Source organism: Haemaphysalis longicornis, unplaced genomic scaffold (genome assembly GCF_048455015.1).
Source record: "Haemaphysalis longicornis isolate Haplotype H1 unplaced genomic scaffold, Haemaphysalis longicornis Haplotype H1 scaffold_1, whole genome shotgun sequence".
In the NCBI taxonomy this organism is placed as follows: Eukaryota; Metazoa; Arthropoda; class Arachnida; order Ixodida; family Ixodidae; genus Haemaphysalis; species Haemaphysalis longicornis.
In genome coordinates this window covers 410850450-410873922 of record NW_027526203.1, presented here as the reverse complement: position 1 = coordinate 410873922, position 23473 = coordinate 410850450, and the positions used below count along the sequence as shown (strand labels likewise).

General features: G+C 48.7%; 1 protein-coding gene and 1 non-coding gene across 2 annotated transcripts; one reads left to right on the top strand and one right to left on the bottom strand.

The window, feature by feature from the left end:
• Positions 1 to 1549: 1549 nt before the first annotated feature.
• Trnas-gcu (transfer RNA serine (anticodon GCU)) lies at positions 1550 to 1631 on the top strand. The gene has a single exon. It is a non-coding gene; the product is annotated as a tRNA-Ser (tRNA).
• Positions 1632 to 10442: 8811 nt separating this feature from the next.
• LOC144161469 (terminal uridylyltransferase 4-like) lies at positions 10443 to 13702 on the bottom strand. The gene has a single exon (XM_077692125.1). It carries the CDS (start codon positions 13700 to 13702, stop codon positions 10508 to 10510), a length of 3195 nt encoding a protein of 1064 aa, XP_077548251.1. The 3' UTR covers positions 10443 to 10507.
• Between the last annotated feature and the right edge of the window lie 9771 nt (positions 13703 to 23473).

Below are 23473 nucleotides of genomic sequence, written 5' to 3'. Positions count from 1 at the left end.
AATGCTTGTATACTGCTTGCTCTAGTGCTTGTTCCAAGGAAAAAAGCGTCTTCATGCTGCACATGGCTTTTAATTTGTTTGGAAAATTGTTTAACGTCGCTGGCGCCACATGAGCACTGGTATTCTGCCCAGTCATTTTGTTATACACTCTTTACAATGTGATCTTTCAAATAAACTTAGTTTATGGTTTCACTTTCCTAGGTGGCTGTCATTTTTTGCAGAACAAGTTGTCCCTACATTTCATTGTTTAAGCTTAAAAAGCAAATGTATAAAGTTCTGGACTTGGTGGCACAACTTTTTTGTATTGATCGTTTTTTGTTAGTGTTTTATTCATGCTACATTCTTGCTTTCAAATAACCATATGCAAATGTACAAAGCTGCGCACGTGATAGTGCAAGCTTCTTGCGTATACCTTTTCTTTGTACAATGTTTTAGTTGTGCTGCGTTCTTGTCTCCAAATATCCATAAGAAACTGCGCAGGGCTGTGGACCTGATGGTACAAGTTTCTCGCATTGATTTATTTTCGTTTTGTTTTCGATGTCTTGTTTGCGCTCCATTCTTGCTTTAAAAATAAGAAAGTGCGCAGAGTTGTAGACTTGCTGGTACAAGTTTTTTGCATTAATCTTTTTTTTTTTTACAATGTTTTATTTGCACTGAATTCTTCCGTTCAAATAACCAATGTAATGGTTTTATATAATGATACTTCTGGCGGGTGCAAGGAAGGCTTTTTCACCCATTTGTGTTTTGAATGATAACGGTATTTTTGTGCTCAGTACTTTCCCCCATTGCTTGGTCTGAAATAAAATGTTTTCCCAAGCCAAATACCTTTTTTATTGCGAATGCGTGCAGTGAACCGGCTGCATTCACGCCTAGCATCACCTCCGGGGGGAGGCGGAGGGCGGGGGGTGGGGGGTGGGGGGGGGGGAAGTGTAGAGTGTAGTAGGGGAGCGGGTTAATGCGGCCGTATGTTATATGTCTAAAATACGGTTCTAGATATCCCAAGAAGCGGATTCTTAGCGTCTTTTAAACGCTCTTTTCTGGACCGGCATTATCACGATGTGTTCTACCCATCTAAAACGCGGATTGAAAAGTCACATTTACAGACTTATACAGCTCTTTCAAAATCCCACTTTTAGACCGATTCCCGAAGACGTTTACAAGCTGTTTCTTTCGTCCTGAAAAATACTGAGAGTAGACGTATTTAAACTCTTTTGTGCTACCTGGGTACGCCGTTGGGGGAAGAAATAGAAGCACCTGTTTGTAGGCATTTCGGCGCCTGTTGATGATCCCCTGGTGGTCAAAACTAAACCCCAGCTCTCCACATGGCTCCACATGACCCATCCTATGGTGTAGCCACCATACCCATTCGGCGCGTAAAACTTCCTAAATAAAAAGAAAGATTGCAGGCACGACGAAGAGCCGGGTTTTCCTCCGAATCTTTAATGTATGTCGAATGACTGCGTTGTTCGACGCTACAACGGGTGGAAGCAAATACAAAGGAGCAAACTTGCGTGACTGGCGTCGTGCAACGAAGATACCTGTTCGTCCAGACGAGGTGGCCGAGAGGTTAAGGCGATGGACTGCTAATCCATTGGGCTCTGCCCGCGTGGGTTCGAATCCCATCCTCGTCGTTCTTTTTCTTATTTTTTTTTTAACCAGGAGGTATCTGTGGCCGGCGCCACGTTTTACACGATAAGAGCCGGTGCGTGCGCACCTATGCCAACGTTGGCGGGGCGGAGAAGGAAGGCAGGACGACTGAATGCGTCATGGACGTAGAAGGCGCCGAGAACGCAGCAAAGGGATGAAGAGCCGACGAAATAAGAATCGTCCCCTGAGCTGGCTCCCGCAGTGAAAAAAGCCGACGAAGGGATTTTAGCGCCGTCAAAACGACACCCACCCAGGGAGATCCAGAGCTGTGAGAACGCTTCCGTGTTAATTCGTAGCGGACGCGCCTACCCACGCAGCCATGCAGCGGCGAACGAGTAATCGGAGAAGCGGTGTCTGCAAGAGCCAGGGAGAAGCGGGCAAGGGGGAGCGAGGCGAACGACGGAGGCGACACCGGCTTGCTGAGCATCCAGGAGCCGCTGGCAAAGTTGCGACACAAAGTTCAATGTGGTAGGAATAAAATCCAAGGTTCGCACCAGACTGATAAGGGAGTGGGGAGCTGCGTTCATCAGCTGCATCGCAACAACACTTCAATGTACGCGGCAGAGATGTGTCTCACGACTTGCTAACCATGAAGCTTAGCAAAGTAAATATCAGCCCAAATGTACCCTGCGGATATGCGACTTCATTTCTAACCGAACCCAGCATGTAACCACCCTTGTCATGCTGTAACTACTAGAGTGCGCAAAGGGAAGTGCTGGAAAAGTTGCTGTTTCTTGTTTGCTTTAGCCATTTTCCCGACTGCAGGACTTCCTCTAGCAATGGGCTATTCGCAGTTGACTGTGAATTATATCTGCACATCCTAAAGGCCCCTTCCAACTCTAAAACTACCTTGACAACCTATTTGGTGCAGAAAATAGCTTACGTGGCTTAGAATTGAGAAATGTAAATAGATGCTAATTGCCCGTCGCCCTAACACTGCTAATACTCGGGCTTGTACTGTAAGCGACCTATACTTACAATATCGCGAATTGGCGGTCTTGGAAAATGTATTTTGTGTATAGCTCTGGTTTTTCTAATCGCATGCTGATATAGTGTCTGTCGATTTTTTGCGTGTGTGCCCGCCTGACTCAGTGGTACTTTCAAAACTTCCTCCCCAGCCTCCCTCTCTATCGGGTCAATCCAAAACGCGTAGCCCATTTTGCCTAATGAAACTTCTCTCGCCATTCCAGAAGCTCGGCCATGGTGAAGAAAATTAAAGAAATAAGGCTGTATGACTTGTCATTGCAGAAGCGAACAAAAGCATGCTCGTCGTGCAAAGAGATGATTAATGATCATCAGAGTTAAGCAATGCTTGATTAGTGATTGATAGCAACAAAAAGGATGTATTAAGGTGGTATTAATTAATGTTAAGATGCATTAAGGTGGATAAATCGATGAATGGTTGATTAGAGATTGATAGTAATGATTAGTAAGGTAGGATTAAAATGGTGTAAGGTGGATCAAGGTGGAGTAGAATGAACTAAAGAGGGATAAAGTTGGAATAAGTGGATTAGGGTCCATTCATGTGAAATAAAATGAATTAAGATTGAATGGGACGGTTACAGCACGTAAGCAGACTTGAGTGCTCAGAGAAATTCTTGCGCGCCTTTTTTTTTTCAATCACACTGCCTTTTTTGGGCCTCCGTGCCCTGTAACTAGGTAAATAGGCAATCGAATTGCGTGAACCCAACCACGTAGGTGTCTGCATATTTCCTTTTCCTGATTAAAAAAAATGCGTTACATTACGCTGCAAGCTATCGCCGTACCTAAATGGCCGGCAGGCCGGCAAGAATCAAAAACTAAGCCTCCTTTGTTTTGCAGTCAGTTGGGCAGAAGCAAGGCAATGCGTGTTTCTTTCCGAGCAATGAATTCCACTGCCTCACGAGCAGCATTGTGCCCCTTGACGTCACGTTGGATGACCAATCAAGGACCGAGCTCAACCGTGATGGATAAATCGTTTGAATACGACACCATTAAATGCCCCATTACGTAAAAAAAAAAAAGAAAAAAAAAAACGAGGATGGCTGCAAAGCGGCCGACGGCGAGGAGAGAATAAAAGTAAGGAAAATAAAATCGGCTGAATTTGGGTTTGGCATTTCAAACGGGAGCCTACGGTATGCGAGTGGGGCCTGCATCCCATACACTCGGCTAATCGCTGGCTCTAACCGTTTACACACGGCCTCCGCGATCGGCTGCCGGCGGCGCGCCGCCGGTAGCCGATCGCGGAGGCCACGGTTTACAGCGAGCAGTTAGGCCCGCCTCAGCCAGATGGCGCTGACGATCGACGCACTCGCCACTGCTGGCCTTTTCCAACTTCGGTTTCGCCGTAGACTCCCGTTGTCCGCTCGAAGTTCGTCGTTAGCAAAATGGGTAAGGAACGAAGAAAAGTCATAATTTAATATTGCGGACGCAGTCGGACCTTATGTTGGTCGTCGCGAAATGTAACAAACGTTCACGGAAGCGCTGCAGTGTACTGAAACATGTAAAGTCTCCGGCGCGGTTCCACCATGCGTGATTCAGTCGTTCGCTCCCAACAATTCAGGTTTCCTCCATAGGTCCGGTGTGTCGCGCTTATTGCGACAGGTCGATCAGACGAAGTGTGGAAAAGCAGAGGAAAAAACGTTATCGATTACAACTGTGTCTCGGGACGTATACTCAAGCTAAAATGAAAAGCCAAAACAAGGAATCATATACCACGAATTTTGATATGATGCCGTATCCCACACTACTTTCCGAATGTTTTGTTCAGTTTCTTGTCAGTCAATTTGTAAAATAGCTAATCGTAGTGGTGAAAGCCTTCATGGATACGGTTGGTGTGTAGTTTATGACAGCAAAATAGTTATTATTGCATAATAGGCAGGGTTAGTGACCTCGTCCGTTTCCGTCCTCTATGATAAAAAAAATTCGGTGCGGGAGGGAGGGGGGGGGGGGGGGGGGGCGAAAAGTAAGGTTTTCGCATTCCAACACATAAAATGTCTTAATTGTCTTTCTCGACTGTTTCTATTTCCGTCGTCGGTGGTATTTATTCTTGGTTCGGTGAGCTCAGGCGTCTTCCATGCATCGTTTGCTCACGGTCTTGTTTTTTATTAGACGCCAGCTGGCAAGCTGCCAACCGTTGTATAGCTCCTCTGCAGGCGTTGCTTGTTGTTATTTAGTTATAAAGCAGACATGGCAGCAAATAAACTGTAAACAGTTGCTTTAAAGTCGATTCCGTTTCGTCATTCACGGCCACGAAATAAGGGTACCCACCAGCGGAAGGCGAAAACCTGGTGAACCTATATATTGTAGGAAATATTGAGGGCAGGCCTGTCAAAATTTTACTAAGCCTTTTTTTCTGTATACGGACACCTGTGCAGTAGCGCCTTAACATACCGGAGACAGACGTTAACTGAAGGGGCGCTAATTTTCCAGGTGCTAACGGTCGGATGCCAGGAAATTGCCCTTCCAATCAAAATTTAAAGGAGGCTGCACACGTACTCTCGCAGATGGGTGATCGAGGAGCAAAATATGCCGTCTTGCTTCTAAAATATCTTCATTAACAGACTACGGCCCCTAATGTCACGACGATGATGATTACCTAAAAAATCCTGCATACCCACGCGGGGTTGCCGGAAAGAAAGAAAAGAATTGCGACAAAAGAAGCAGTGTCATGGGCCGAGGGGCCGATGTGGAAAGCGCCGAGCTCGCCGTGGACGAAGATGAGGCGGCAGGAGCTGCAGTGGCCGCAGGCATAAACACGGAACAAGGCAGAGTCGAAGGGACCGGCACCCAGGGAGCGAGAGCTACTGAACCGGAACCAGGTGAACCGGCCGCGCCGAAACACGAGCCCGCGACTGCAGGCACTCCAGATCTTCCCGTTTCTCCCGTCGGCACGCCGATGGATATCGTTCCAGCGCCCCAGAAGCGGCGCCTTCAGGACGTGCCACAGGAGCAAAGGCTGCGTCAACTGGAGCGCCAGTGGAAGGTTTCCTTGTACCGCCGCAATTGCCGCCGTTGCGAGGCCACAACCGTCAACCTTGAAAATGACTGCGCGCTGGACACTCATTCGACGCAAGTCGACTGGTGTATGCGTTATCTTTCCCTTTTCGTGACAATCAACAGATGTGACCGGAAGGCTTGAGACAGAGTCCTCCTGAGAGTTGCAGGCACAATGTTTGAGGGCGAAACTCCAAAAGAAAACAAAAAGCAGCTTACCAACTCGTGAAAGAGCCCGAACTGGTTGTTGTAGGGGTAAAAAAAGTCAACATTGAAAGCGAGGAGCAGACGGTCAGCATGGCGCGATCCTTCGCTGCACAATATATGACGTCTGCGATAGGCACGCATTTGAAAAGTCGGCTAATATGTACCCTGTGTTAGGCAAGAGTTTAGGCGAGCTGCGAGCGTGGTCTTAATGCTAGTTTTGTCTGCGATTTTTTGCATTCGTCGTTGCGAACACATTATTTTGCGCATACTCTGCTCATCCAGTTGACGGAAGTCATGGATTCTGAAAAAATTCGGTAGTATGTAATACCTGAAATGAGACTAATTATGATTGCCACCTTAACTGCATGTGTACGACGAAAGTCGTTAAAGCTTTTAGGAATACGAACGTCGAAGTGCTAAACAATATAATAAACGATCTTTGTCGGTTGGCTGTCGTCGAATGCGCTGGTTCATCAATCAGTGCACCCACTCTCTCTCTCAGGGCAAGTCTAGACCATTCTTACGTCTCAGTTGAAGAAATATCGCCCTTGCCTTCCCACAACGAATGAATTTTACCGGCCTCATTCAGTGGCTGCTATTTATTTATTTATTTATTTATTTATTTATTTATTTATTTATTTATTTATTTATTTATTTATTTATTTATTTATTTATTTACTTATTTATTTATTTATTTATTTATTTATTTATTTATTTATTTATCTATTTATTTATTTATTTATGCAAGTGGCTGTCGTAGCATTTGCTGGCTAGCCACACGGCGGAGAAATCCCTTCAAAAACTCTAACCCGTGCTCCGTTTACTTTGTGGGGAACCTGCATATGTACGTGCACAACCAAGCCCGCGCGGTTACGCAGCTTGCCAATGTCATTCCGCCAGGCACCCCTTGGATATGAGACGGTTTTCGGACATTATACGAAACGTTCGGTTGGAAATGGCGGAATGATATTCGCTGATGAACGCATCTTAAAGATTTCTGCAGCGGGGGCTTTCCTGAGAAATGCGGCGTCATTTAGAGCCTCCATTAATCTTCTCCTTATCGTCTGAGCAGTCGGCCATATTTTGTGAGCCGTACTTCGGCCATTTTATGTGCCATGCGTACGTCGGCTGCATTTTGTGTGCCATGGTTGCCGGATTTTTGACCAACCGAGTTAAATAATGCTTTGTCATTAATAAATACTTTCGGGAACTTTTTGCAGAGCCCGTGCTTCTCAAAAGACACAAACCTCAGCTAGCAATTATTATAAAGTTTCAGTTTTGATTTTATTGATTGTTGACGCCTTGCAATACAAGCGCAGTCAAAAGGTGCATGCGGGTGAACACGGAAGTTTACCGTGCTATGTATGTGACAGCCAGTGACAAAAGTCAGACACTATCAGCGCGATCGGCTGATAGCGTTTGAGTTCATTGCTGGCTCATTGGACGCCTTCTCCCAGGCGACGGCAAGTTTCTCGAGTGGCGGCATACATGAGCGGGGCTTTATGACCGACTTTCACGCAAGTATGGTGCTAAAGAAAGAAAGCCTTTCTAACTGGCTTCCAATATTTACGGCGAAAGTGAAAGCTCATGAGAACAGGCTTTCGGGGACATGTCGCCGATCGACAAAAGTCAGGCCGCGGCTCACTCTCGCCCAGCACAGCTGGGATGCATACGCCTGCGCACACCGTCAGGCACTAGAGGTCTCAACCCAACACATTTAGGTGCAAGAAAGGCCTCCACGTCACCGTTTCGCCAATCCCCGAGAGTCTGACAAGCCGCACTCGCGTCAGGTGGTATGCGCCATTAAAAAAAATGGCTGGCGATTACGATACTCCCTAATGCGATATTTGGGTGCAGCAGCAGTGCGCTGAGGCAGCACTCACTCGTGGGTTCTCTCGACGGCAGCGACAATGAACCTCTGCGTCGGCGGCGCGAAGTGCGTCTCAGGAAGGGACCGCGAACTGCGTCTTAAGCGAACGCACATCATAGTAACGCGCACGCCCCCCTCACGTTTTCGCCAAGCGTCGCGCTGTCGAGCGCCTCGCGCGGGCACAGCATACTGCTCCCTCCCCTCCCCTACCGCACACTTTCGGAGAGCGCTGGCTCACGCCGCCACGGCGAACCGCCCTCCCCTCCCAATTTCGCGACACTCTCCTCCTTTGCTTTCTTTCATCATTCGCTTCTTCTTTCACTCGTCGGTCTTGCCATCGTTCTCTCGGTAACGACGACGGCGACGCGGCTTAGCCCACGAACGGGCGACAAAGGGCTGCGCCCTAAAAACCCTGTTATATATGCAGGGTGACGCCTTGAGGAGACTTTCTGCTATACAAAGGCGCTTTTGCGCGCTATGTTTTTTCCCGTGCTCACCCACAAGCGTAGCCAGAGCGCCGCGTTTCAAGGTGACTCGGTGCACCGCAGTCATTCCGGGATCGATGAGTATACAAGAGGCCCGTATGCGTTTCCTTCCCCTTCTCGTAGGAGGAAGTGTTTAATGTGCGACACAACTCGTTGAATAATCAGATAAAATAATAGTTGAAGTAATTACTCGGTCTGTCTAGGTAACAGGCCAGGCAATCATGACAGTTTTCTAGGTCTTCCAGATGCACCATTCAGTGGCTAGATTCTGATTCTTCTAGTGTTCCATTTCATTTCATTTATTTTACCCTCAAGACCAGAGGCGTTACAGAGGGGTCGTTAACGTTGAATGGTAAAGTCACGCTGCTGTGCAGCATGAGGCCAAGTTTTGAAGCAGCTTGGACGCGCTCCTTTAGATAACGAGTGGACGGTCCATGCTAAAAATGCCCGTAAACATGCTTGTCGCAGGTGGGGCAACGACTCCCTGGCCACAGCCCTGAGCTTCCCCTCGTTCCCGCTCAGCTGCTCCCCCAGACTAAAATCACAACAAACCTAACAAGAATTCCTGTCGTACGACAAAAAGCTTTGTTGCGACAACAGCCGTTGTTACGACAAAGCCATATGTTGTTACGAGACGCATTTCTGTCGTTACGACAAAGTCAATTTTCTCAACGACAAACATTACTGTAGTCACAACAGAACTTCCATTTACGCTACTCTTCACAACGGGCAAGAACATTAAAACCATCTGCAATTACTGATGGAACATCAGGATCACGACAAGACAGGAATTCGGCACTACGGAACATCAAACTTAGGACAGGAATACGACACACGACAGAACATCAGAATCACGACACAACGAGAATACTACAAGACGACAGTACGACACGCGAAAATACGACCAACTACAGAAATTTTTCTTGTCGTCTTTTTCGACTAGGCCGGAACTCCCAGAGGTGGACAGGCCGCCACCTCTTCCCCAGAAGAAAGCGTACGCTGACTATACACAAACCTCACTCACGACACTGCGGCACTGCCAGCCCGCATGTCCTCCCTAACCATTCCTGGCATAACCAAGATCTCAGTGAGCTGCCCTGCCTAATTTGGCTCTTTGCGTAACTTCGAGGGGAACCGACACCAATTTTGGGGATGATTATCGCTACACACTTTGCTTCCTTTTCTTACCAGAATACCCTGGCTGAAAGATGAACGGGCTGAGACGCGTGGAATATTGTAATGTGAGAGCGTTAAGTGCCCCATTGGTAGAATTGTGCAAATATCAAATTTGGAACTGTGTATGAATAGTAGAAAACTTATCGCGAATTAACCCACGTATTTTCGAATACGATTGTCGTCGTTTTAGTGTGTATGGAGCTTCTAAAACATGCCTACAAAAAAGCGTTCGAGTGTTCATATAGTAGTCCCTGATAATAAATTGGTACTAAAAATTGAAAATACATAAGACAGGTGGTGAAGCAGTGGAACAAAAATTTGGTATACATTTCCATGAAGTGACGCAGGCCCCTCTACATGTTGTAAATGCAGGAAGTATATTTGTCTGGCTGCACCCCCTCCAGTCAGAAAGCAGGAGCAGTACCTTACTTCATGCATTTTTTATGTTTTTACCACTTAAAGGCCTGAGAAATTATTGTGTGAGCTCAAGAAGCTCAAAATGCTGTAGCAAAACAGCATAACTGTGAAACGTACAAGCTAACATCGAGATGCACTAAAGAGCTTTCATTTTTATTTCGGCCACAACCCCTCTCCCCGTGAAGGAATCCAGCAAAAGGGGAACCCGAGTATTGCCCAAGAAACCTGAACGGCCACCTACAAACCGCAATTTGAGTTTTCCCCGGGAGGTTACTAAAAAAATGACACGAAGAGCATCCGAGGCCACAGAAGTTTGACCTCTGCGAGGCTGGGAGTTTCTGGGGAAACACCCCTCAGCTGCACCCTTTAATTCAGAGTCTGGTGCATGGAAATGTTTGTTGGCACACAACTTCAGCATCACATATTGTGCAGAGGCAAGGCCTCTCCACGGACCGGAGCTGCCATAGCTATGCACAGAAAGAAATGTGTTGGGTTGGGGGACCCGTCACTAGGGAGGTCCACTGTGCGGCCGTTTTCCGCAACGTGTGTACAGTGTCAAGACATTACACGGACGTCGGCAAGGTGGGTCCCCCCCCACAACAGCACTTTCCCCCGTCCCCCCGCCCTCTCCCTCTCCCCCCACAATGCAAAAAGGTTGCCCCTAGAGTCACTAAATAAGGTTAGCACTGGCTGTTGTCCTTCTGGCGGCTGAGTGTTCCTGCCTTCACACTCATTGGGACCGGGTGCCGGCGGTCGCGGGCACGCCTTGACGCGATGGCCAATCTTTCGGGCACTCCTTCACGCGGTGGCCAATCTTGCCGCAGCGGTGACACCCTCGGTCGTTGGGCCGCTGTCCGTCGGTGAGTTTCCTCGAGTCAAAGAAATAGTCCACGTTCGTGGCGTATGTAGCGGGAAGGTTACCTATTGGCGTTCCGAACAGGGACCTTCCCTTGATGAACGCCTTCATAATGTATATGTACATCTTAGGAGACACTCCAATGCCGAGATTGTGGTCCAAGTCAAAAGGATCCTCGATGGCGATGCACCTGCTGTTCCACATCTTCTGGAGCTTGGTTATGGGAGCCTTCTGACGGATGCACACCACGTGTTTCTTGAAGTTGAACTCCTCTGTGTAGAACCGCAGCATGCCCAGCCATAGCTCCCCCACGGACTCCTTGTTCTGGCCAAACTCGCTCCATACGCTTTGCAGACGGCCGATGTCCTCAAAAAACCACGCATTCCAACCTTCAATGATCACTTCTGGCTTTGTCTCCCCATCAGGGTACAGCTCCTGCAGGACTGGAATGACTGGTGGCTTGCGCTGCTGGAGGTAGTAGAGTGCCATGAGGATGTATGCATAGGAGGACAGGCTTCCTCGTGAGGCGTCACAAATGTCGCAAGTTTTCGCGAAACGTTTGACGGTGTAGCCCAGTTCCCGGACTCGGTTGTCAATGCTACTGTACGTTTTCAGAAGCCGTGTATTTTGCTGCGCCAGCCTGTTGTACAAGCTGATGTCGACCTCCAAGCCACTCAGGACGTGTAAAAGTTTGACGATTGGCACCTTGGCGTTGGTAATGGCAATGACCTCGTCAAACTCTGAGTGTTTGTAGAACTTCTTCGCAAGATACTTGATCATTCTGACGTGACTGATGTCCTTGCCGTCTTTACTGCTGTTAAATGTCAGACAAATGTCGAGATCACACCGTGCCAAGCCAAAGCCGTTACACGACGAGCCGTACAGGGTCAGCTTGGCGTCCTTGTGCGACTCCCGAATCAAGGACTGCAGTTTATGAAGCACATCTTGGCGATCTGCCTCTTCCTGCGGCTGTAGAACGCAGGCACTCATCACGTCTTGGCACACGTTGTTGAGTATCTTCTCAAAGTTCCGGGTCATGTCAGGAAGCTTCTTTAATTCGGGAAGGCGCTGGCCTGGGCAGAACTCGCGCAGATGTCCACTCTTCTGGCAGAAGGAGCAGTCAATGGGAGGCACCTTTCCGCAGGCGAGAGTCTCCCGGGTGAAGCTGTACTGGAAGTCATCCATGCTGCAGAGGTCGAGTTTGGCCAATATCCCCTGAGGGATTGGCGGTCCCGGTTTGACAAACTGCTCTCGGAGAAGAGGCGTTGTCGTCTTGTGACCTTTGGGTTTTGTGGCCGGGTTCGAAACGAGGTGGCGGATGGTAACGACATTGACATTCTCGTCAAACGAGAGGCACTTATCATCGTTACTCTTAGCACCATCCTCTCGCTCTTCCTCGCCGTCATCCCCGTCGTTTGCCCTGGTCACAACCGAGCATCCCGGCGACTGGCTCTGCCTTTCCTTCTTTCCCTTGAGCTTGTCCTCTTCCTGGTCAGACTCAGACTCGAGGTCTGAGTCGTCCTTGTAGTGAGGCAGACCCGGCAGCATGGTGAACATGGGTCCCGACCGGAGCTGGGGCACTAGGAAGTAGACGGCTGACGAGCGCAGGCAGCCCTTCACAAACAGGTACACCCGCTCACTCGGGATGGAACGGGCAAGGTTCCATTTTGGAGAGTAGGGATCTTCGATAGCAATGTAGCGGTTGTTCCACTTCTTCTCGGTGATGAGAACGGGCTGGGAGTTCCTGATACACACCACGTGTTTGCTGAGCTTGAACTCGACGGCGTAGAAGCGCAGGAGCTCAACCCACAATTGGCCCACGGAGCGGAAATTTTTGCAGGCCCACCGGCCCTCCAGATCTTTAGGCTTCACGTATGATTCGGGCTCATCGCACCTTTTCAGCTCGTGAAGAACAGGCAGCACGGCAGGCTTACACTGCTGCAGGAAGAACACAGTCATGAGGGCAAAGGCGTGAGCTGGCAGCGTGCCTTTCTCTTGCTGGTCGAGGCCACAGATGTTGGCCCAAAACCGGAACGCGACCCCCAGAGTTTGTACTCTGGGGTCGAGCGACATGTAGCCTTCTAGAAGCCTCGAGGTCTTGAGCGAGTTGTTGTTGTTGAGGCTGATCTCGCACGAGAGGGTGCTACTGACATCCGTGAAGCGTATTCGCGGCACCCTGAAAAAAAAATCCGTCTGCACGTTCGAATACTTGGGGCACTGCAGAAGCATGTCGCCAGTTTCGATGAAAAGCTTCACGGTGTCCGCTTTTCCGACTGTAGACAGGTCGATGTCGACCTTGCTCGTCTTCAGGCCAAAGCCGTTCACCGACGACCCATGCAGCGTGAGCCTGACATCTGGCAATGTTGCCTTGATGTGGGCCTCCAAGTCCTCGGCTATTCTCCTGCGCAGTTCAACTTCCCCTCTCGTCAGGCCGTGCTCATTGGCAATTTGCTGGACGAAGTTGCTGATCGCGTCGCACTGGGCTTTGACCGGGTACGGAAGGTTCTTGACGTCCATCCGCAGGTCACTGAGGGCCTTCTTGGTAAGGTGTACGTCTTGCTGAATGTGCTTTTCAGCGTACCCAACGTCGTCAAGGTGTCGCTGGCAGAGATTGCAGTAGAACTGCGCCCGCGGGAATAGTGTGGATTTTTTTCGAAGCGGCCGAATGTGGTGCTGCCTGAGTGTCTCTAGCCTAACCTTGGATGGGCGGTAATGGTATGCCTCCCGCTGGTCTCTGTCGGTGCTACTGGAACCGAAAGGTACGCTGGTGGAATTGGCGCGCCGTCTCTCCTGATGGAACGGGGAGGTGTCGAGCCTCTGCTGTGTGAATGGTTGGCGGTCAACCAGAGCCCTCACGTCCCCCCGAGGAGCATCACCTCCGCCCTCTTCGTGCACCTGGCAGTTCTTTGGTCCCGCAGCGGTGTGCTTCGTCCCGGCGTAAGCATTTCCGCACCGGTCCCGATTTCCGGGCTTCTGCGCGGACTCAATAGGTCGCTGGTCGGTGTCGTCGCGGGGCATGCCAGATGCCGTGAGTCCGAATGACCGCTGGGGGCTCTGAGCACCATACATAATGGGATATCACTGTTCCGAGTTCCTTGCCATTCCTCGTTTGCGTGGAATTCTCCGCGTGCCGCGTGCCGTGGTATGATGGTGATTGTGATGTTCTTATGGAACCTTTTCCAGAGAAGAAAATAGGAACCTAAATAAAATTTACGGCGATGAAATCCCAAATTACATAATATTATGGCCTCCATATGAATTCAACCTAACTGTAGCAGAAACATCAGCTCGAAAAATTCGAGATATACTTAAGAGTGCTTACGTGTGGTATTGCGAAAGGATTCTGTGCATTTTATTTTAAGCTGTGCTATGGATTGTCTTGTGGGAGGTCTGTCGTGATTGCTGATTTATTGCGGGTTTAATGCGCCGATTCTGCACCTGGGCTACAAGGTGCGCCGTAGTGGATGGCTCCGGATTACTCTTGTCCACCTGGGGTTCTGGACACGCTCACGTTTTCCCGTTTCGCCTCCATCAGAAAAGCAGCCAACACGGTCGTGACCGAACCTGCGTCCTTAAACTCAGCAGCACAACGCCTTAGCCACTGAGCCACCGCGACAGGCGGCTTTCCAGTGATGAAGACGAAAATGATAACGGTAATGACGGATTTCCTTGAAATATTTGGCACGTACCCACAATAGTGAATTGCGTAGTGCAAACGCGTTGTCGACTGCGCTAGGGATTTTGTACCATCCGGTGCTGACAATGCCCCCTTTTTCTGCATCGTGGGGACATGCTATCGCATTCGTTGGCTCATATCGCAGATCGCAGCAACCCCAGCTTTGGGCAAGCAATCAGGACCATCAAAGCTCCAATTCCAACTCAAGCACCGCAGACAATGCCCCTGGGATTCCCGCCCTGGACTCTGCCGCCCCTTCGAATAAAAACATGCATACCTGGAATTGATTCAAAAAAGCAAATGCCTCAAATCAGCCTACTTCAGATGACACTTGCACACATTAACAAATTTTACAGTGCAACGACTCACATTTTTACAGATGGATCGGCAACATCTGAGTGCAGTTCATCAGAAATTTATATTCGATCCATCAGCTGGGAAAGCCCTATCATACCGGCTTGAGCGACTGACTTCGTCCACGTCGGCTGAGCTTCACGGGATAAAAGAAGCCATCCGATACATTCTTCGCCAGCCGTCGACACAGTGGACCATTTTTTTGCGATTCGAAGGCAGCTCGTCAGACCCTGCAACGCGCTAGCTGCTTCAGCCTTCATGAACATGCCCAGCGAGAAGTAAAGTATCTCCACCATCTCGCATTCGTCTCTGGACATCGTGTGACACTACAGTGGCTCCCAGGCCACTGTGGCATTTTGGGAAACCAGAAAGCGGATGAGGCTGCCCGCAGGGGCGTAGATTTAGAACGCCAAGGAGGATTTTTTTCACGAAAAATGATGCCTCAGCTATGACTAAGGCAGTAGTTTTGGCTGAAAGAAACCGCTTATTGCTCAGTCGCTGCCGTATGTGTAGTGAATGCTTAGGCATGAATGAAGGGGGCAATTGATATACTAAACAACCAGCCATAACCTTGCTACACAAGGAATATAACCAAGAACCACCATGGAGTACGTCCCCGCCCACGCGCTTAATTGGGAATTCACCCATTAAAGATTTTATATATTCGAATGCTAAGGCATTTTATGAAAACTTGATCAACAAACGCGTTGGTCCGTGTATGACGTCTGATGGGTCATTTCAGCCTGATACGAAAATGCTTTTAATAATAGGCGGAGAAGAACTTCTTGCTGGGATAGTTGGTGAATAGTTGCCATGATTTGAAACGCAACAAAAGCACGGACGAAGAAACAGAGTAGACGAGACAGGCGCTAACTTTTTTCTAGTACCTTGGAACCATCATTTGGCAGGCCAGCATCTCCAAACACAACCATCTTCCGAGTTCTTGGCTGCTTCGACGTTAAGCAGCTTGGATAGAGTCACCCTCCAAACTAGTGCGGTTGTCTGCTCCGCCAAGTGCCTCATGATCTGTACTTGTGTTCAGCAACCACAGGCGGGTACTTGCTAAAGCCCAAGACTCGGTGCCAGTCACAGCCGTCTCTGGTGCATGGGAGGCTGCGGGGGCGGTTGGCTGCCTCGGCCGCAGCGGCGGTGGCGACCGCTGTCGGCGCCCGCAGGCGCCAACAGCGGGCCCGGCGAATCACGCGATGCGCTTCGAGGTGTCTCCGGTCAAAAAGTTATTTGCGCATCCTCCACGAAATCGCTGGAAGAAAGTAGTCAAGCTTTGCTTTAAAAAAAAATGCGGCTCCCCCGAGAGGGCTCGAACCTCCTACCGTTCGGTTAACAGCCGAACGCGCTAGCCGGTTTCCCCGCGGATTTTTTTTCTTTAATGCATAGAAATTTTAGAAAAACTTTAGAAAAACTCAGACAGGACACTTAACAAACAATATAAACATTAACAGACAGCAAAGGGCAAGGACATCAGTCGAACAAAGATCGGCATCATTTCAAAACTCAGGCAAGCAAACGCATGCATCCAAAAGAAGCAGCCACTCCGGGGTGGATCACTCTGCGCAGCATAAACGCTCCGCTATGCTATGCACTGGCATGCTAAGGGCCTCTCCTGGCTATTCTTTCCTCCATTTGGCACAGCTTGTGCCACTGCGCCCGTACCTCGCAGGAAAAAAACAAAAAAAACACCGGCGTGCGTCATCTGCCCCGTTTCAAATCGATTCTCGGCGGTGTTGTCAACAGATATGTTATTATCGCACTCACACAGTAGAGGACTTTGCGTTCGGCGGGGGTGAGCGTGGAAAAACACAAGTGCTGAGCACGGGCAAGTACCGCCATCTCGCGGAGCTCGACGTAACCAGTGATGGCGCACACACATGGTTGCCCGAAAGTGTGCCACGCCAGTGATTACAACCTATTAGGTGTATTCACAGGGCTTTGGCCGCGCGGCGGCGCTACCTGCGTGGCGGCGACGACGCCATGTTTGAGGTTGCACAGGTTGCACACTGCCGCAACGTTTCTAGATTCTTTCTAGTAACGTTGCCCTGCCGCGCAGGCAGCGCGTCTCCCGACGCGAAACATGGTTTGCGGTGTGCTGCTGGCAAGAACGTTCGTGTGGACGGTGTTTTTTCTGCGTGATTCGTGAGTTTGAGAATGCCTTGTCGTAGCGAATAGTCAGCATTACTTTCGCTGCGAAATTCCTGATGCACTGTTCACGTTTCCTACAACCGCAGTCCCAAAGCACGAAGCAGGCCAAACGACGAAAGCAAGCGCGCCTTTTTTTTTTTTTTTGCTGTTTTGAAGCGAAGGCCAGGGCAGTGCTTGAAGACGTTATGCTTTCGCGCGAGAAGAATGCAACTGTCCAACAGTTTGACAGGCGCGGCCAGCGGTGTGCGTAACCCGGTCCATTTCGGCGATTTCGCGCTATCTTGGTGTCCTTCCGTGCACCGATTTTCTTACTTCCTGCGTTGCTTGAAATGACCGTGGTTCGAGTTCAGAAAATTTCTTCACCCAAAGCTGCGGGGATATTTGATGTGGTGGTGGCGTGTGAGATAGGGGCTGGTTTTACCGTGCCACCAAGGCATATTTGCGCGTTTCTTGAGGAGTATGAGAGACGGTGGGGTGCTCTGGCGACAGTTTTCTGTGTGTTGAACGCACAAAGGTCATCCATTTGAGCTCCTAAGGAAGCGGAACAATTACGCACAGGGTCTGGGTGGAAACCGTCGCGAGGTAAGAACGTGATAATATTAGGTATGGTGGCGACAGCAAAGATCCCACCGATGATTTTCAAGTGTTTTTCTTTCGGTAAAGACGAAGCGGAAATTATAAGCAGAACAAGATTATGGAACACGCTTTGGCTACTTCGAAAGCAGCGTAGAGACAAGCGACAAAGAGTGCGCTAGTTTGTCCCTGCATACGTTTTCGCCTCTGCGCTGTTTTTGAAGTAGTCAAACTGTGTACCCAGCGTCAAGCTTTAGTGTATGGTCACGTAACACGCTTGGTCAGTCGAACACGCTAGGAAACAGTCGAAGGCGAAGAAGAAGAATTGGATGCCCGCAATTATTTGGGAAGCGACACTGTATGTACATACTACGCGTGCGTTCACTTCAACACTCAAAGGAGCCCATGTTGAGGCTGTGCGCCCAGTATGGTTCATCTCATCCATAATGTACGCCGGCTACCTTAATTTGTGAACATTCTAAGCACTGCGTAATGTTTCAAACATGTGACGAGGTGCGAGAAGCTCCGACGCCCATCGTCCAGGGGACCACCTGAATGAAACGGGCTCCAACAGATTTAGCCATGTTACCGATAACTTCTTTGAGAACTCGTCGAATGAAGACAGACCGTCTTCAAGCACTGCCCTAGCCGTCGCTTCGAAACAGCGAAAGGAAAAAAAAAAAACCCCGGTGCGCTTGGTTTTGTCGTGCGGCCTGCTTCGGGTCTGCGGTTGTAGGAGACGTGAACAGCACAGCCCGGAATTTCGAAGCGAAAACAATGCTAGCTACTCGTTACGACAAGGCATTCGCAAACCCACGAATCACGCAGAAAAAACACCGTCCACACGAACGTTCTTGCCAGCACCACGCCGCAAACCATGTTTCGCGTCGGGAAACGCGCTGCCCGCACGGCGGAGTGCAACCTCAACTATGGCGTCGTCGCCGCCGCGCAGGTAGCGCCACCACGCGGTCCAAAGCCCTGTGAATACACCTTATACAGTAAGATCGTTATGATGAGGGGACAGGAAACAGCTTCGTTATACGTGACACTTGGCTTAAAGCGAGTATGATGTGCTCTCTATACACTGCAGTAGGGCCCATGAAACACTTCACAAAGTGAGATTTTGAATAAAAAAAATTGTCGTAACGTGAATTTACTGTTATTCTTTTACTGGGAAGCAGTATAGGTCTAACCAATCCAGTTTTCATTCCAGTGAAACTGCTTTACTTGGTGCCCCTCCGCGGCTCCTCCTTGCCATCGCCGGCCCTGTATCACAACTGCTATTCCCTCGCCACCACTGATGCCTTTTTCACAAGTTGCGCAATAGGCTAACAACGGCGGTGTCGTCGTTATCGGATGATTGCAGAAATACAAAGAAGCACGAATGGGCTTTAAAGGGACCCTGCAACACTTTAGATAAGCGCTTTCACTCTTTACTTCGCGTTTGGAAGCACTGTGAAAGCTACAGTTATTGCCAGCACGGAGCGGCACTGCGTGATTTGTTCGTCGCACCAGATACGCCTTCCGTTTCTGCTTTGTTTTTGTGGCTTTATTTTTGAAGTTGCTATCGAAAAGCGTTCACTGCTGCAGCTGAAGGAAAACCGGCCAACCGCCGCTACATGGCCTCAGTGACGTAATTCGAGCCGTCGAAGAACGTCGAGACCGGGAAAGAGAAAAATATTGTGAGCGAGTTTCCAAGTTATCTGATGAGCATAGAGCAGTAATTTTTGGCTGAAGCACTTTGCGACCCCATAATCTAAGTGCTGGTTGTTTTGGGTGACTACGTTCTGCAGGCATTGAAGATTTCAAAAAAAGTTGAAAGAAGTGTTGCAGGGTCCCTTTAAAAAAAAGCCGCCGCCGCTGTTGCCATCTCAAATTTCACCTAGCCAAGTCGGTACGAATCATTCCCGGTTATAAAGCCACTTGCCTGGTTGGGACGCCAGCGTGAGCCCATAATTCTTCAGCTTGAAAGGCTTTCCAAGCGACATTTTCACTGGTGTATTTCATGCTGAAGTATGTGCCAATCACTGGTTGCCGGTTTATTCGCAGACGGGTTGGGAGTGGAAGGAGGGGGGCGTGCACGCACAGCTGGTCTTCATGCTGCTACCAATGACATGCCCGTTGTGCTGGTGAGAAATTTAAATGTGGAAGCCTCATGGCTCAATGCACCCTGTCAGTTGTCCTCCGTAATCTACCGGTTTGGCCCTGGGTTGGTATGGTACACGGAGAGTAAGATGCCTACGAAGAAGGAGGGGAACGGACAGTGACATGTTTGTACACTAGAATAAAGAATCAGGCCTTTAAGGTTCACCTCGCTGTGAGGCACGCATGTCGTTCACTTAGAGGAAGAGCGGGAATTGAAGAAGCGTCGGCCCAAACAGACGTGCAAATAGTCACGAAAACAAAGGAAATCCACTGCTGCAACCGTTGTCGCCTCGCGTACCAGTCGCATAGCTGAGAATCCCTCCCGAATGAACGGCAACTTGCTCTGTTGTAACACTGACGTGGGGCAATGTTATTTGGTCTGCTTGGAGGAAGAGCGGGAGTGGAGGAAGCGGCAGCCCGAACAGAAGTGCGAATAGGCACGAAAACAAAGGATGGATTGCTGCCGCAACCGTTGCTGCCTCACATACCAGTCGCATAGCTGCGAATCCCTTTCGCATAACCGGCAACTTGCCTGCTTGGAACACCAATGTGGGCCAAAATTACTTGTTCAGCTTAAGGCTCTCAGAGCGACATTTCTGTCGGTTTCTTTCACTTGTAAAGGCGCGCAAACCGGTTGCCGACGTGCACTGGTTGGTGGGGGAGAGAAGTGAACATGCAAGCAAAGCTATAAGTTTCATGCCCTTGCTCATGACTTCTCCGTTGTGCTGGCTGGAGGTTTAAACATGGATGTGAAATGGCCCAATGCGACCTGTCCGGTGCCCTCTGAGTGGTCGCGAAGATTGATAATGTATTACACAAACAGCAAGATGCCCACGACGCGGAAGTGAAACAGACAGCTCTATGTTTGTCTGCAAGACTGAAGCTCGAGTAATTTCAAGCTTCATTCAGCTAATTGGCTAGAGAGAGTGCTCAATCGCAAATTACACACAAACGTGGGTTGTTTCGTGCACTCCGTGGAATGCCTTCAACTTCGCTGATCATCCTTCTTCATAGAGTGGAAGGGCACTAATTTTTTTTTTCATTGACGACATTTTTATTAAGGATGTGTGATTAGTTAAGGATTAGTGCTAACAGTGGTATTTAGAGCTGGACCCCAAGGATGTTACTTGGTGCAGGTTCAACAGACCAAAATGGTACTGCAGGTGATTTTTTGGCATATGCCCTTCACACACACAAGAAATTGGGCATGGAAGAGAAAGCTGTAGTAATGATGTGCTGCCAAAAAGCTCTACCAGCCCATTTTATTTTAGCAACGGCATGTTTTTAGGGTTCAGTATCCGACTAGTATTGTTGTGAAGACGGGAAATATATTCCCCTGAGGCTACCTCCCAGTAACTTTCCTCCAGCAAGGCTTGAAAAAATACAGTGTACATGAACACAAGCACAGTGCTTAGAGTATTATAGTGAAAAGAGTGCAAATGCAAGCAGAGTGCAAAAATGCGCTGCTGAAGACCCCCCTGATCTTTCTCGCGTACCTGGAGTTCGTAGACTCTAGCTTGGGAAATCCTGCTACATGCGATGGCAGGGGTTCCCCACCAATCAGCAAGCAAATCAGTGCCAGTGCTACGGGTACGTATGGGCTGTGAGTGAGTTCAACGCATAGCTGGAGCAAAATACTGGTCGTGCCATGGTCTATAACATCATTTTTTGCAGCACACTTTTTCTCGGGGAGAACTTTACTCCATCATGCTCGAACAGTCAGTGTGCACAGTATGTGCGGAGCTTATTACAAGAATCTAGTTTGTGCCAAACTGGCTGGACCATCAGTCCCCTTCCAACAAAATGATAGGGAAAGCCACAAATGCTAGGATCCTCGGTTGTTCCCACTCCAACCCCACTCCCAACACCGCTGCAAAATGCGAGCACCCCTCTGCAGTACCTTCTGCCAAAAATAAAATGATTGCACGATTCAGTGCTCACGGCCATGCTTTATGATCTATGGGTGTATGGTTCAATGCCAGTCAGGAGGTACAAGCTTTTATGTGCGATAGAATATTCTCAACTTTCTGCAGTGTTGGGCAACTCTCGGCTAGGGTTGCCACCTTTCCCTGAGAAAAAAAAAAAAAAAAAAAACGGCCCTTCGGGGAGGGGGGCGGATTTAGAAGGTTGAATTTGCAGTGAAAAAAAAAAAAGAATCCATGTTTTACGACATGCAATGCCATATGCATTGTAGCGTTTTCCTAGAGAGGAATCAACATAACGTTTCTACTGAAAGTTACTGAAATTTTGGTTATAGCTCTGAATGTTCTGCCCTGAAAAGAAACCGCACATACTTCGTCCACTAAAAGCTCTTTTTTGCATCTCGCCCGCGCTCGCCCGCATATTTTCTCTGCTCGCGTGTCTTTGCGCAGCTTGCCAACGCCTATTTATCGTCGTGGTAGTTGCTGAATAAACGCTTATAAACTGCCAAACAAATAAATAATCGCGGCACAATGGCCAAAAAACCGGCCAATGACGGCCGGTTTTAAGCACGGACCGACAACCGGCCCGCTGCCTAAAAAACCAGTCGGGCCGGTCAAAAACCGGGAAGATGGCAACCCTACTCTCGGCAGTGACATCATTTTGGTACAAATGCAAACTTGTATCTCTGCGCATGCTCTTTATGCGTGCTGACCCCTTTTTCACTCACAACATAAGGAGAGGAAGACATGTAGCGGGCGTATGGGAATGGCTAAGCTACACCTGGGAACATGCATTTCAATGTCTTTAAAGAAGCCATGAAGACAAAATACAAGTTGGGTTTATTAGAAAGACTGCTTAGTCCCGATAACAATGATACCAATATCATCGCAATCTTCGAACAAATAACGGAGATATTAAAGAAAACGTGTGAAGCCGTCGCGACTCCATAGCCAATTTCCCGCAACTTTTCTATGACGTCACGGAACGTTTGTGCGATTGGCGGCCGCCTAACTCGCCTGTCGCGACGACACATGGCTGGACATCTGTGATGGGGCCTCTAGATCCATTTGACCCCATCACTTGAATGCTAACGTGCAGTTAACGCACTAAAAATTGTTTTATTTTTGGCCCGTATAACGTCATTCTTGCTCATAACACGTCACTGTGGCGCAAAATTTGAGTTTTTAAATAATTCTTGTTTTTTTTTTGTTAAAAAAACATCTTTTGTGGCTGTAATGGAGCCGAGTGAGATACTGAATCCTAGTTCTTCCAAATTAAACGAAGTTGTATTTTCTCTTCATGGCTCCTTTAAGAGCGTAAACTTACACCCCAATTACTTGCTACAATGATTTTTGACCAAAGCTACCTACTGTAAATAAGAGAATAAAAAATAAAAAGGCATGCAGTGAAAAAAGAAAAAAAAAGAGGCTGCTATTTCTCATTTAACTCACCTGTGTGTCATCAGCTATACTCGGTGACAACATAAGAACGGCACCGGAAGTTGCCGCTGTGCCTTATCACCGTAGCCGGATGTTTCTCCGCGTGGCGCAAGTAGGGCGTTAGTGGGAATATTTTGAACATGGCGTGAGCCGTTCCCGTGATTTTTTGGACTTAATATACTTATAAATGACTCCAGTGACGGCAAACAAACTGCGTGAGACAAGGAGGACGATATCACGCATGCATAGCAAACCCCTTTCAAAACGCGCGCGTCCATCGACATCCGGGTCCGGCGCTTTGGCGGAGTGATACACTACATGAGGTGGTGCCGTTCTTGAGTTGTAACCGAGTATAGTACAATAACCTACCTGATTATCTGATAGAACCTAAGTGCATATTCTGCTGTTAACAAACCACTTTAATGGCTACGACGTCAAATAGAATCACTGATTTATCCACACATAAACCTAATCTATCATTTCCCTTGTAGAAACACCCCTTTGTATGCCATGTCAAATAGTGATCGCTGATGTTTAACTATGGAAAATTTGGGCATTGGCATGCTGCAGTTG